Below are 12,210 nucleotides of genomic sequence, written 5' to 3'. Positions count from 1 at the left end.
CCCTTTCCAGGAGTTGGGGGTGACTCCCTGATCGGAGACGCTGACTCCGGCAAGCGGGTCTCCATGGCCCGGCCCCAGTGCGGTTTGGTGCTCTACCCCACCTGCTTGGATGGTGCGGGGGAGTGACCGTGTTCCGATACTACTTCTGCTTCTTCTTCGGCACAGCAGATGAAATGCAGTGCTGAATCGGGGCCGGTGCTGACGATGCACTGTGTACCGACCCTATGCTCGGTACCAAGATGGAGGAGGTTGACTCAGAGCACTGCCTCCATGAGCAAGGATTTCAAATGGATTTCTCTGTCCTTCTGGGTCCTGGATTTGAAAGCCTTGCAGATCTTGCACTTCTCCTTACAATAGGCTTTCCCCAAGCACTCAGGCAGCTGTCGTGGGGGTCGTTGAGCGGGAAAGACTTCCTGCAGGAGGCACAGTTTTAAGCCTGGTGACCAGGGCATACCCCAGTCTCGGCAAAGTTCCAGCCGGGACTATCCTAAGTATCTAACTACCACTATTAACAGTTACTTAATCTAACTACCTAATTAACACAAACAACAACGATAAGAGTTCAAAAAATGGGGAATGAAGCATTTGCAATGCAAGTAAAGGCAGTTTCAGCAACCATCACAGGCGGAAAGAAGGAACTGAGGGGGCATAGGGCCAGCAGTGCCTCATCTACAGCAGCATGTGCGCGGGGCTCCAGAGGGTGCCGAAAGTGGCCCGAGGGGGTCTGCTAAGGGGAAAAAAGTTCCGGTAACTGCATGGAGGCATGCACACACCTATAATGGAATGGACATGAGGAAGCACTCAATGAAGAAACCTGCCTTATGAGACTCAAAGAGCTTGGTTTGTTTAGCCTAACCAAAAGAAGGCTAAGAGGAGATATGATTGCTCTCTATAAATACATCAGAGGGATAAATAGTAGGGAGGGAGAGGAATTAATCAAGTTCAGCACCAATGTGGACACAAGAACAAATGGATATAAATTGGCCATAGGAAGTTTAGACTTGAAATTAGACAAAGGTTTCCCACCATCAGAGGAGTAAAGTTCTGGAACAGCTTTCCAAGGGGAACGGTGCGAGCAAAAACCCTAGCTGGCTTCAAGACTCAGATTGATAAGTTTATGGAGGGGATGGTATGATGGGACAGCCTAATTTGGCAATTAACTGATCATTGACAACTAGTGGTAAATATGCCCTATGGCCTGTGATGACATGTTAGAAGAGTGGGTTCTGATGTACTACAGAGAATTCTTTGCGGGTGTCTGGCTGGTGAGTCTTGCCCACATGGCTCAGGGTTTAGCTTATCATCATATCTGGGGTCATAGTGGCAGAGGCCCTGGGAGTTTTTCACCTTCCTCTGCAGCATGGGGCCTGGGTCACTTGCTGGTGGATTCTCTGTTCCTCAAAGTCTTAAACCATGATTTCAGGACTTCAATAACTCAGTCATAGGTTAGGGATCTATTATAGGAGTGGGTGAGGTTCTGTGGCCTGCGTTGTGCAGGTGATAATAATAGATGATAATAATGGTCCCTTCTGACCTTAAAGTCTATGACAGCAGGCCTTACCCGATGGTGCGGGGAGGGATATCGAGGTGGGGGGTGATGGATCCTGAAAAGCAGCAACTTGGAAAAGGACTTAGTCCTGGTAAACATGAGCTCACTACGTAATGCTGTCGCAAGAGAGCAGACATGATCCTCTGAGGTATAAACAGGGGAGTAGGAATAGAAAGGTGGTATTATCTCTGCATACAGTAGTAGTAATTACTGGACACTGGGTCCAGTTCTGATGTCCACAATTTAAAAATTATGTTAAATTGGAAAGAGCTCAGAAGAAAGCTATAGGAGTGATTCAAAGTCAATAGGTGGCTTGATCAGTCTAATTTCCTACATGAAGAGATGATTTCTGATAATTGGGTGCTTTCTAGAAGACAAAGGCACAACAACATCCAATGTCTGGGTGCAGAAGCCAGACAAATTAAGATGGGAAATAAAGTTAATTTTTTTTTAACTGGAAGGGAAATTAGCTATTGGAACAATTTTCCTATATATGTGGTAGATTCTCAGTCACCTGAAATCTTTAAATCAAAATTGGAATTCTTTCTAAAAGATATGCTACAGTAGAACCTCAGAGTTATGAACACCTCAGGAATGGAGGATGTTCGTAACTCTGAACAAAATATTATGATGATTCTTTCAAAAGTTTACAACTGAAAATTGATTTAATACAGCTTTGAAACTTTATTATACAAAAGAAAAATTCTACTTTCTCCTTTTTTTCGTAGTTTACACTAGCACAGTACTGTACTGTATTTGCCTTTTTTATTTTTTGGTCTTTGCTGCTGCCTGACTGCTTACTTCCAGTTCCAACTGAGGTGTGTGGTTGACTGGTCAGTTCGTAACGCTGGTTGTTGGAGGCCCAGTACAATTTGAGTTGCTTGACCACTGTCCTACAGGCCTAGCATAGCTTCAGTTGCTTGCTTGGCTATTCTGACCCCTGTCGCATGACATCTTCCAGTTGGCAGAGACTGAATAACCTTACAGATGTCTCAGTTTCTGCATAGCACGGCACATAATAAGACAAAATACACAACATATATGCTTGCAGCTGCACATAGATAATGGTGATGGGAACAAGAAGTTATCCTTGAACATCTGGGATACACTGTTTTATTGCCAAAGGACATATTTTTACTCCGCCCCTCCTATCACCAGATGTTGTTTTGATGACCCCAATTATCATGGTAAGAATGAAATGTAGTTAAGGGTGGAAATCCAATGTAGATAATTAGCATATATGATAATGAGAAAGAGATAATTAGGTGAAGGTTGTTTATGGGATGGTATAAGCAGTCACCACTTAGACAAAGGGGGGCGCTCCATCAACACCTGACTCCGGGGGAGGTGCTGCTGGTTGGACCAAAGGATCCACTGACTCCCTGGCGGGGCCCCTGAAGAAAGCCGTTCCTGTATACAGCCTTCTGAGTAACTGCTTAGCTCTCCAGGTTTAGTGAGTATGATATATTGTAGTTAATTTTAGGCTTTGTATCTAACTAGTATATTTCTAGAAAACCTTTCACATTAAACTTTATTGATCTGCAAATCGGGCATACCGTGTCTTACTGGTATCCACACTGATCACAAAATGTCCAGAATCAACACTGGTGTTAGTAACTCTGAGGTTCTACTGTATACTCAATTGAGAAGATATGAGCTTGGTGAAGGTATCACTTGGGTGAAATTCCATAGTCTGCATTATGAAAGAGGTCAGTCCAGATGATCATAATGGTCCTTTCCTGCCTTAAAAAGTCTTATAAATTTTTGCTATCCTTGGGGTTCTCTACTGGATTCCTCAGGTCACCCCTAAATCTCAACCAACATCAATGCACGTGTTCTTCACATGCCTCCATTTTACACTGGCAGGCTACCTGAGAACAGGCTGCAGCAGCAGGACTCTAGGCTGATTTATTGTAGCAGTAGCGGAAAAGCTGGAAAGAGTGTTTGTCTAGTGACAATGGTAAAGAATCAAAGAGTTGTTTCTTTTAACAACGAAAAATACCTTTTAGAATAAGGAGAACAATACCACCCCCTTAGCTTCTCTTTCTCTGCTTCACTGTAGAACTCTCCCTACAACCTTCCTCAGTCACCTCCTGGTTGGCTTCTTGCTAAAGATTTAAAGAAACAGTATGCATATCTTCACAGTGTCTGCAGTAGCTAAGTCTGCAGCTTAAGTCTGTTGGAGTTCAGCACATCTGGAGGGGGCATACCATGCACAACTTTGCTCAGGTCATGCCTCCTGCCTTACTGCACCTTGACACTAACAGGAGTCTGTACTGTCTACAGCTTTATCCAGCAATGTGAACAATACAGTTAGAGAGATACTAGATACTTTTTTTCCTGACACTAGTGTACACTGGGTCAAAAATTGGTCACTTGTGTCTTCTTATGGACCCAGTTCCTCACTTTCATACTTCTATGTCCTTGTAAAGAGATATGCTTCTTAGATAAATTCATCAATCCCCCTACATTAGTGCAGGAATGTGTTGAGATGTTAAGTATTTGCAGCTCCCATTGACTTCAGTGGAAATTGGGTTTGCACAGCACTTCTGAAAAAAAATCAAGCCATTTCTATTCATATGCTTCTAGATTTACATTTAGCATCTTAACTTTAGACATTCTGGTGGGAACATGTTAGTCCCTTCCCCTCCATTTGTAAAACATGGATACCACACACTATCTTCCCCAATCCTCTAGTATTTTGACTCTTCTCTAAGAGCTTAGTAGTAGGTTTAATATAGTGTCTGCCACAGCCCTAAGAACCTCCTCTGAGTTTAATCTGGTCCTGCTGAGCTACATATGTTTAAGTAAGCCAAGTATTCTCTTATCTGCTTCTTGATCATGCTGTTTCCCAATTTTTTAAGATCCTCACTAATATAACTGAATCTCCAGCTTCCTTTTTGTTGAAGACTGAAACCTTATGGTTGAGTATTTCAGCCTTCTCCATGTTCCAACAGCTAGAAGTTGAAGCTAGGCATATTCAGATGAGAAATAAGGTGCAATATATATATTTTTTTTAACAGTGAAGGTTATTAATCACTGTAATAACATACAAAGGATTGTGGTGTATTGTCCATCACTAGAAATTTTTAATCAAGATTGGGTGTTTTTCTAAAGGATATACTCTAATTCAGTGGTTCTCAACCAGGGATACACGTACCCTGGGGGTAATGCAGAGGTCTTCAGGGGGTATCATCAGCTCATCTAGATATTTGCCTAGTTTTACAACAGGCTACATAAAAAGCACTAGCAAAGTCAGTAAAATTAAAATTTCATACAGACAATGATTTATTTATACTGCTCTATACACTATACACTGAAATGTAAGTACAATATTTATATTCCAATTGATTTATTTTAGAATTATATGGTAAAATGAGAAAGTAAGCCATTTTTCAATAATGGTGCACTGTGACACTTTTGAATTTTTATGTCTGATTTTGTAAGCAAGTAGTTTTTAAGTGAGGTGAAACCTGGAGTTATGCAAGACAAGTCAGACCGCTGAAAGGGGTAGAGGAGTCTGGAAAGGTTGAGAGCCGCTGCTCTAGTTCAACAATAGCTACTAGACTTGAAGCAGAAATTAATTCAGGCAAATCTTATGCCCTGTGTTATGAGTCAGGCCATATGACACAATTGTTCATCTGGCCTTAAATTCTTTTACTGAAGCTCCTTCCTAACTTTTCTTTGGTTTCATTTTTGACCCAATTTATTTATTAAAAAAACATTTAAAATTCACTTTTAAACAAAGTTGGAGTCAGAAAGAAATCATTTCCTTTCCATGTTGAACACTGAGAAAATGACTTGTGTACATTTCCAGCCTTCTTGTTTCTTCCGAAATATCAAGTGTTGGCCAACAGAGGCAAGATACTATCTTTGATGACCCAATGGTCTGATGTGGTACAGCAATTCTTATGTTCCAAGATCTTATGAAAACCAAAAGATGGTCCTTTTGCTTAGAAACTAAACACTTTTGAGATCAATGTAGTCAATGTTTGGAAGATATGTCGCTTGCAAACAGTACTATACTCACCTTCTCAGCACGTTGCAGATAAATCTTCTTGGCTGAATATGGACAGGTTTGTTCAACTGAACAATCTAAGCACCGACTGGCAGCTCCTTTGGGCTAAAACAAATTCATAACAGTTCATTATTTACAGTTTATTATTTATTAATTTTACTCATCTAATTTCATCCACAGAAAGATGCTTGTTGAAATATTAGGAAGATTTTGCCCAAACACATTTTAACAGAGATAACTGCAACCTGATTATCCTATTCTTCCAGTAACCTTCCTCTTACCTCAGAGTCCTGTGTTTGGAACACAAGACCTCCTTCCAAAAATCAACCTGTATACTGACTCACAGTGTGATTTTGAACAAGATACAGTCATTGTCTCAGTTTTTAATCTGTAAAGTAGTCATGGAACTATTACTGCTTAAAGTTAGGCACCTGTTTAAGTGCTTTGCTGAACTGGGGCCAAAATAAGGATACTACTACTACTAAACTAATATTGTGTTGTGAAGAGTAACTAATAAATGTAAGATGATTTGATATTCTTGGGGGGAAGACACTGTACAAGTACTTATTATTACCTTCCTCTCTCCCAGGGTTGTTGGGAGGCTTGATTTAATAATATTTATAAAGTAGCTATGAAGATGTAAAGTGCAGTATAAAATGCTATCTATTATTTCTTTATTAGGAATAAAGGTATCTAAATAAATCATGTAAAAACACAGGTTGTTCAAGTGTAACTCCTACAAAGTAAATATGGAACTTGTTGACAGCATGTATATATGAAAAACTATACCTCCTATGAGCTATGTCATTTTACTGTAGCCCAACAAGAGGAGGACTTCTTCCACACAAATACATTTATTTCACAGGACAATTTTAAAGTGGGTTTATCTTCCTTATCAAAGGTAACTGATTCTAATTAGGTCACACTGCATCCAGAATGCATAATATTAAAATAGGAATATCACAGGGTGCTCCCTCAGGTATCCAAGATGCCCTGCCTTGCCTGCTTCTGTTGCCTCATGGTTATAAGTACCCCCAGGCTGTTTCCCTTTCACCATGTGTACTTTTTATTCCACAGTTCTTTCACAAACAGAACACAACATGAACATACTGCAGCAGGAGCTCTCCACAGTGCTTCTCTCCTTCGCCCTTACTTCCTGTTCCTCCCACTTATATCCTCCCATTTACTGCCAGTTGCGTCAATAGCCCAGTGATAGCCCCCCAGGTGCTCATCATTTCCGAAAAGAAAGTGGTTTACAGCATCCAGTTGAACCTTTTCCATGCTATAGCAACCTCATTGTCCAAGGTGCTACAGCTACATTCTTGTCATCAGGGAACTAGATAATTTTATGCTAACAGTATTAAATAAAAACAACGAGAGTCCTGTAGCACCTTAAAGACCAACAAATTTCTGCAGGCATAAGCTTTCGTGGGCTGCAACCCACTTCGTCAGATGCATGAAGTGGAAATCACAGATAGGAAGTATATATATATACATCCAAGGGTAAGAAACAACAATGGGGAGTGTACGTATGTACGCACGTGCACACACACACGCACACACCCCCTATCTGTGATTTCCACTTCATGCATCTGACAAAGTGGGTTGCAGCCCACGAAAGCTTATGCCTGCAGAAATTTGTTGGTCTTTAAGGTGCTACAGGATTCTCATTGTTTTTGCTACTCCTCTAGTACTAAGTAAGATGTACACACAGCAAGTAATTGATAGTTAAAGTTGGAAAACTATTTTCATTTTACCCCATTTTCACACATTGACAATCTTCCAAGAATTCACCTTTGAAATTTTTGGTCTCTGCCCCAAAATGAATTTTTTGAAAAGTCTGAGCAAATCTTCTCCCTTATTTTAAGGTACGGGACAATAGAAAAAATTATGCAAAATTTTCATTGTACAAAATTAAATCTACACATTCCTGAAGAGACAACAGAAGCAGCCAGGGAGTAAAACGTTGAAGTTAATATGGACCTACATTAGTACAGTGTTTGGTTTGAGGGCAAAAATAAAGTTAAAATTATCTGAATTGGCTTTTTTGAAAATCCCAGCCTAAGGTTATGTCTGCACTACAGAACCTATGCTAGTATAGGTTATGCCTTAATGTAGACACAGTGTAAGACAAGATAGAAAACTCCTTATGACTAGAACACCCCCCTCCTTAAACGACGTTAGCTATGCAGAAAGAAGCACACTATTGGCATAGCTGCATCTACACTGGGAGATTTGTCAGAATATTTTATGTTGCTAGGGGGAGGTGTTTTTTTCACACCCTAAATTACATCATTATGTTGACAAAACTTTGTGGTGTAGACCTCGCGTAATAATTTTATTAGAGTCAAAGCTTTTTACCACTGCAATCCACATCCTTATTGCCCCTTGCAAAAAAACTGTCATCAGCAAAAGTGTGAACTCATCTCACCCCAACAACATTTGCCTCAGTGAGATGTGAACATCAAGGTCTAACTGGGACCATTTAAATGCTAACACTATTAAATACAGGCATTTTCCCCATCCCACTCTTAAAAAAGAAAAAGTAAATGGCTCAATTAATGAAACACTGAAGTTGCAAAATTACAATTACAAAAAGTCAAGATCTGAAAATGCAAAGGCTCCACCAAACCACAATAATTCAGCTTCATTGCTCATGTACTAATATCTATTTTTGTTCATTTGGTTAAACATGTAACTCACCAATAGTGCTTAAATACCCACAATTATAAGTACCTTAGAAATACCCGATGTTGATATCATCCACACCTGAGATTCATATTACAGCTTAAGTAACAATATGTATACTAAAAGACACAGAATTTACAAGATGGCTGAAGTAATGTTGCTGGGGGACCCTTAAATTACTTTACTGCTAATTATTGGTATTATGATAGTGCCCAAAATCTGCTAGGACAAATTTCAAGTCCCAAAAAGCTTATACTTTGCAAACAAAGCAGACATATGCAGGATAGAGGAAAGGGATACACTACACAAGAAAAGTGATCTGGGTGATGGCAGGCACATCTTGTTAGCTTCATATTGGGTTTCGAGGGCGTGTTTTGGTTGGTTGATTTTGAAATGTAAGTGTATTCATGTTTTGTAGGCAAATCTGCAATGGTGGTTCTTAATTTCTGCATTTCCTTTTTTGGTGAATCCAAAGATACAATCGGACTGTCACATTTAAATGTGTTTACATTTTTATAAACTAATCATGACATGAAACGTGATTGTTAGGAATGAACACTTAGGCAGGCAAACTCTCTTATCCTGATTTTTTTAAAAAACAAATTCAGATAACTTATCTGAATATTTATTCTCTTAAAAGTTAGTTTACAATTAATAGATGTTTTAAATTAACATTAGAAAGTCAATAGCTTTTCCATTTAAAAAAATCCAAGGTCCCAGTTGTAAATCTGAATATTCTACAAATCGTGGGACCAATCTGACAAAATCTTATGCAAATGAGTAATTTTACTCATGTGAGTAGTCCTATTGACACAAATTAAAATCCAAATCTAAAGTAGAGTTTGATACTGAAAGTGGTTTGAAATAATTTTATAGCATGGAAATTTCTAAAAGGAATAGAAGGCACAATGGGATAGGATGAGCTAGGTAGGTGTGTCTTTAGAAGTAGTGCTATACTGAGATTAAAAAATAAAAAAAAAATCATTAAAAAACTGTATAAGCAATTTCTGCTTGGGCTATGTAATTTTAGTGTCTCTATAATACTGAGTTATTTCACTAGGACTTCAGGATGTTGGCTACTGTAAGATTAGGTTTTTGTTAACACAAAACAAGGAATTTCCTGGAATGTTTATGTCATTTTCACAATGTATTTCAAAATGCACATTTTTAGCAGAAAAACTACTAACTACAGATATGTTTCAAATGGTCACATACTTTACTTCATATAAATAAAATAAAATGGAGATTAAATTATAGCATAAACCCCAACGCAGTTAAGAAGTATGAACTTAACTTAAAACATCTGCTTAAGTGGTTTGTTGAATAGAGATGGACTTTAGCACATGCTTAAATGCATTGCTGAAATAAGGCTAGAGACTGAGTATTCCTTCAAGCAGTGGTATTTATACAAACCTTATGCTCATTAGTAAAATGAGAAAGATTCCCAAAAGATGACACCTTTAAGCACCTGAAATAAAACAGACATTTTCATAAACAAACATGTCAGCATCAGAAAGTGTAGAAATGGTCATTTTTTTACCTGTTCATTTTGAGCCTGATCCATCACACAGAGACATCAACAGAAAGGCTTCCACTAATTTCAATGGAACCTGGATCAGGCTTTTAGATATTCAAAGTCCCTCCACACCAATTAATTGTTGGTTTTCTGCTGCTCTAGTGGTGGTGCAACTGTTTTCTCTAAGATTTTTTTCTTATGGCATGTCTTAGTATTGGGAATAATTTTATTACTCAGGAAATGTCTCAATGAGCAGGGTCCCAGTCAATGGAATGATGTCAGAAGAGCTTTGATTTTTTTTTCTCTTATCTCCAGCTTCTATTATAAGAATATCCAAACAACAACTGTCTGGGCTGCCTTAGAAGAACAGAAAAAATATATCATAAATTCTATACTAAAAAAGTTTTAGGACTAAAATGGATCTGAGAATACAAAATACTTCATCTCTATTTTATATTTTTAAGTTGAGAATCAAAATTTCTTTATGACCACTAGTCCAGGATCAGTGTAGGATAATATTTACTAGTCCTGAAAGTATTAGCACTGGCCCCACTGGGTGTTCCTAACTCTGACAGGTCAGGAGCCATCAGATCATAAAAATCACATCATTCTAATTCTCATCTTCTTTTCCTCCCTCACCCACTTCAATTCTGGAATGATTTTTAGAAACTGATATTTCACAGACTGTAAGAGATTATGGACCAATGAAGATAAATGACTTCAACAACAGTAACTGAGGCTATCTGAACACTGGAAAGATGCAATCCCAATTTAGCTAATTCTAGTGGTTCTAGAGACAGAAGCCACTAAAATCAGGTTACATAAATTAAGTGTTTTTAAAAAAATAAAAGGGTAATAATAAAAATAAGATATTAAAATCTGATATCTCAATCTATCAGGATAGAAAAGGGATATTTCTAGCCTTGAAGGTTAGTAAGATTATCACACCTTTAAACAGTTGGTATGGCATCCGATAAAGCACTTAAGCAAGTCCTTTGGTCCCATTTAAGCATACGTTTACGTGCTTTGCTGAACTGGGACCTTTATGCAGTGGTTCAGAAGTAGACAGCAACCCCAAACAGGGCCACTGTCACTCCAATTCCTCCATTTTTGAGTATTCTATCCTTTTCTGGTAAATAGAAATGTTACATCCAACTTACAACTAAACTTACCAGGGAAGCTATAATAGTTTTGTTAGCTAATTTGATAGGTTGGTGATTGTAGACTAACTGGAGATGAAATTTAGAAAAGAAAAACCATTTTTGAAATACTAAGTTTCAGAAGAGAAAGAATGACCTGTGGCTAAGGTACTAGAGCTGGACTCAGGAGTTCTGGGCTGAGCTCCCAGCCCTGCCACAGACCCACTGTATGACCTTGGGGGGAAAAAAAAAATCACAGACTTTGCCTCCATTCTCAGTCTGTAAAATGGATATAAAATACCCCCCTACCTCACAAGAGTGTTGTAAGGATAAATTCATTAATATCTGCAGTGCATTCACATACTACAGTGATGGTGCCTTACATGTACCAAGATATTTTGCATCACAATCTGATTATCATCTTTGGTTTATTCTTCCTGCCATGATGCAAGAACAACTACAAGCATTTTCCTTTAAATAATGTGAATGCCAATATTTAAATCAATGTAATTTAATCTATCATTTTTGCATCACTGCAGGAGATCTACATTTAAAAGGAGGTTCAGGCTACTTGTTCTCCAAGATGGTGATATTCAATTACACTCAGAGGGGAAAGGAGCTAACTGAGGCCTGGATTACACTGCAAAGTTTTGTTGGCACACCTGTCTCAGCAAACTTCCAATGTAGATGCAGCTATGCTGAAAGAAGAGTGCTTCTGTCTATGTAAGTAATGCCGTTTGGCAGGGTGGTGCTACTGTGCCGACAAAAAAAGCTACTTTTATCATCATAAGCTTAATTTACATTGTAACTACACCGGCAAAACATTTGTAGTGTAGACAAAGCCTTATGCTCTTGGAAGGGTAAAGTTACATACAATTTGTGTGAATATATGTGTTTGCACATATTTATTCTTAGAACAAATATGATTAAAAAGATGCTGCAAACCTTTTATCACCCATCCAAAAATTAATGAGGTCGATGTCATGACAAGATTTGGCTAACAAAGAAAATGTACTTTCTGCTTCATTCCTCCAGTTTCCTCTCACAAATGAGTGGGCGAAATGCCAGAATCCAACCTATACTTACAAGAAATAAAAAGTAATTACTGAAGTGAATAGATACAATCAATTTATAGTTTAAAATAATTAATAATCCCAAATCTGAAAGGAGAAGGAAAGCTAAGATAGCTAAGAAGTGCCAGACTGACAGACTTACGGAGGTCTTATTACAAAGAACAGGTACAGCAAGAGAAGCAGCATTGCACCTCACACTGTGTCCTACAAGTGTTTCTCACTCTTGA

At 38.5% G+C, this 12,210-nt stretch overlaps 1 protein-coding gene across 2 annotated transcripts in view; it reads right to left on the bottom strand.

Moving 5' to 3' along the window:
• LOC137153461 (2,7-anhydro-N-acetylneuraminate hydratase-like) overlaps positions 1-12,210 on the bottom strand; it is a 52,511-nt gene that overhangs the window by 13,420 nt on the left and 26,881 nt on the right. For both annotated transcript variants that reach the window (XM_067548821.1, XM_067548820.1), the window contains exons 8-10: positions 11,856-11,986; positions 9,669-9,723; positions 5,580-5,672 (exon numbers count right to left, since the gene is read on the bottom strand). In XM_067548821.1, the coding sequence (XP_067404922.1) occupies positions 5,580-5,672; positions 9,669-9,723; positions 11,856-11,986 (279 nt within the window). The remainder of the gene's footprint in view (positions 1-5,579; positions 5,673-9,668; positions 9,724-11,855; positions 11,987-12,210) is intronic.

The sequence above is a fragment of the Emydura macquarii genome, unplaced genomic scaffold (genome assembly GCF_026122565.2).
Source record: "Emydura macquarii macquarii isolate MOO-44397 ecotype Brisbane River unplaced genomic scaffold, CSIRO-AGI_Emac_v2 contig_1253, whole genome shotgun sequence".
In the NCBI taxonomy this organism is placed as follows: domain Eukaryota; kingdom Metazoa; phylum Chordata; order Testudines; family Chelidae; genus Emydura; species Emydura macquarii.
The sequence above is the reverse complement of the archived record's forward strand: the minus strand, read 5'-3'. Positions and strand labels throughout refer to the sequence as shown.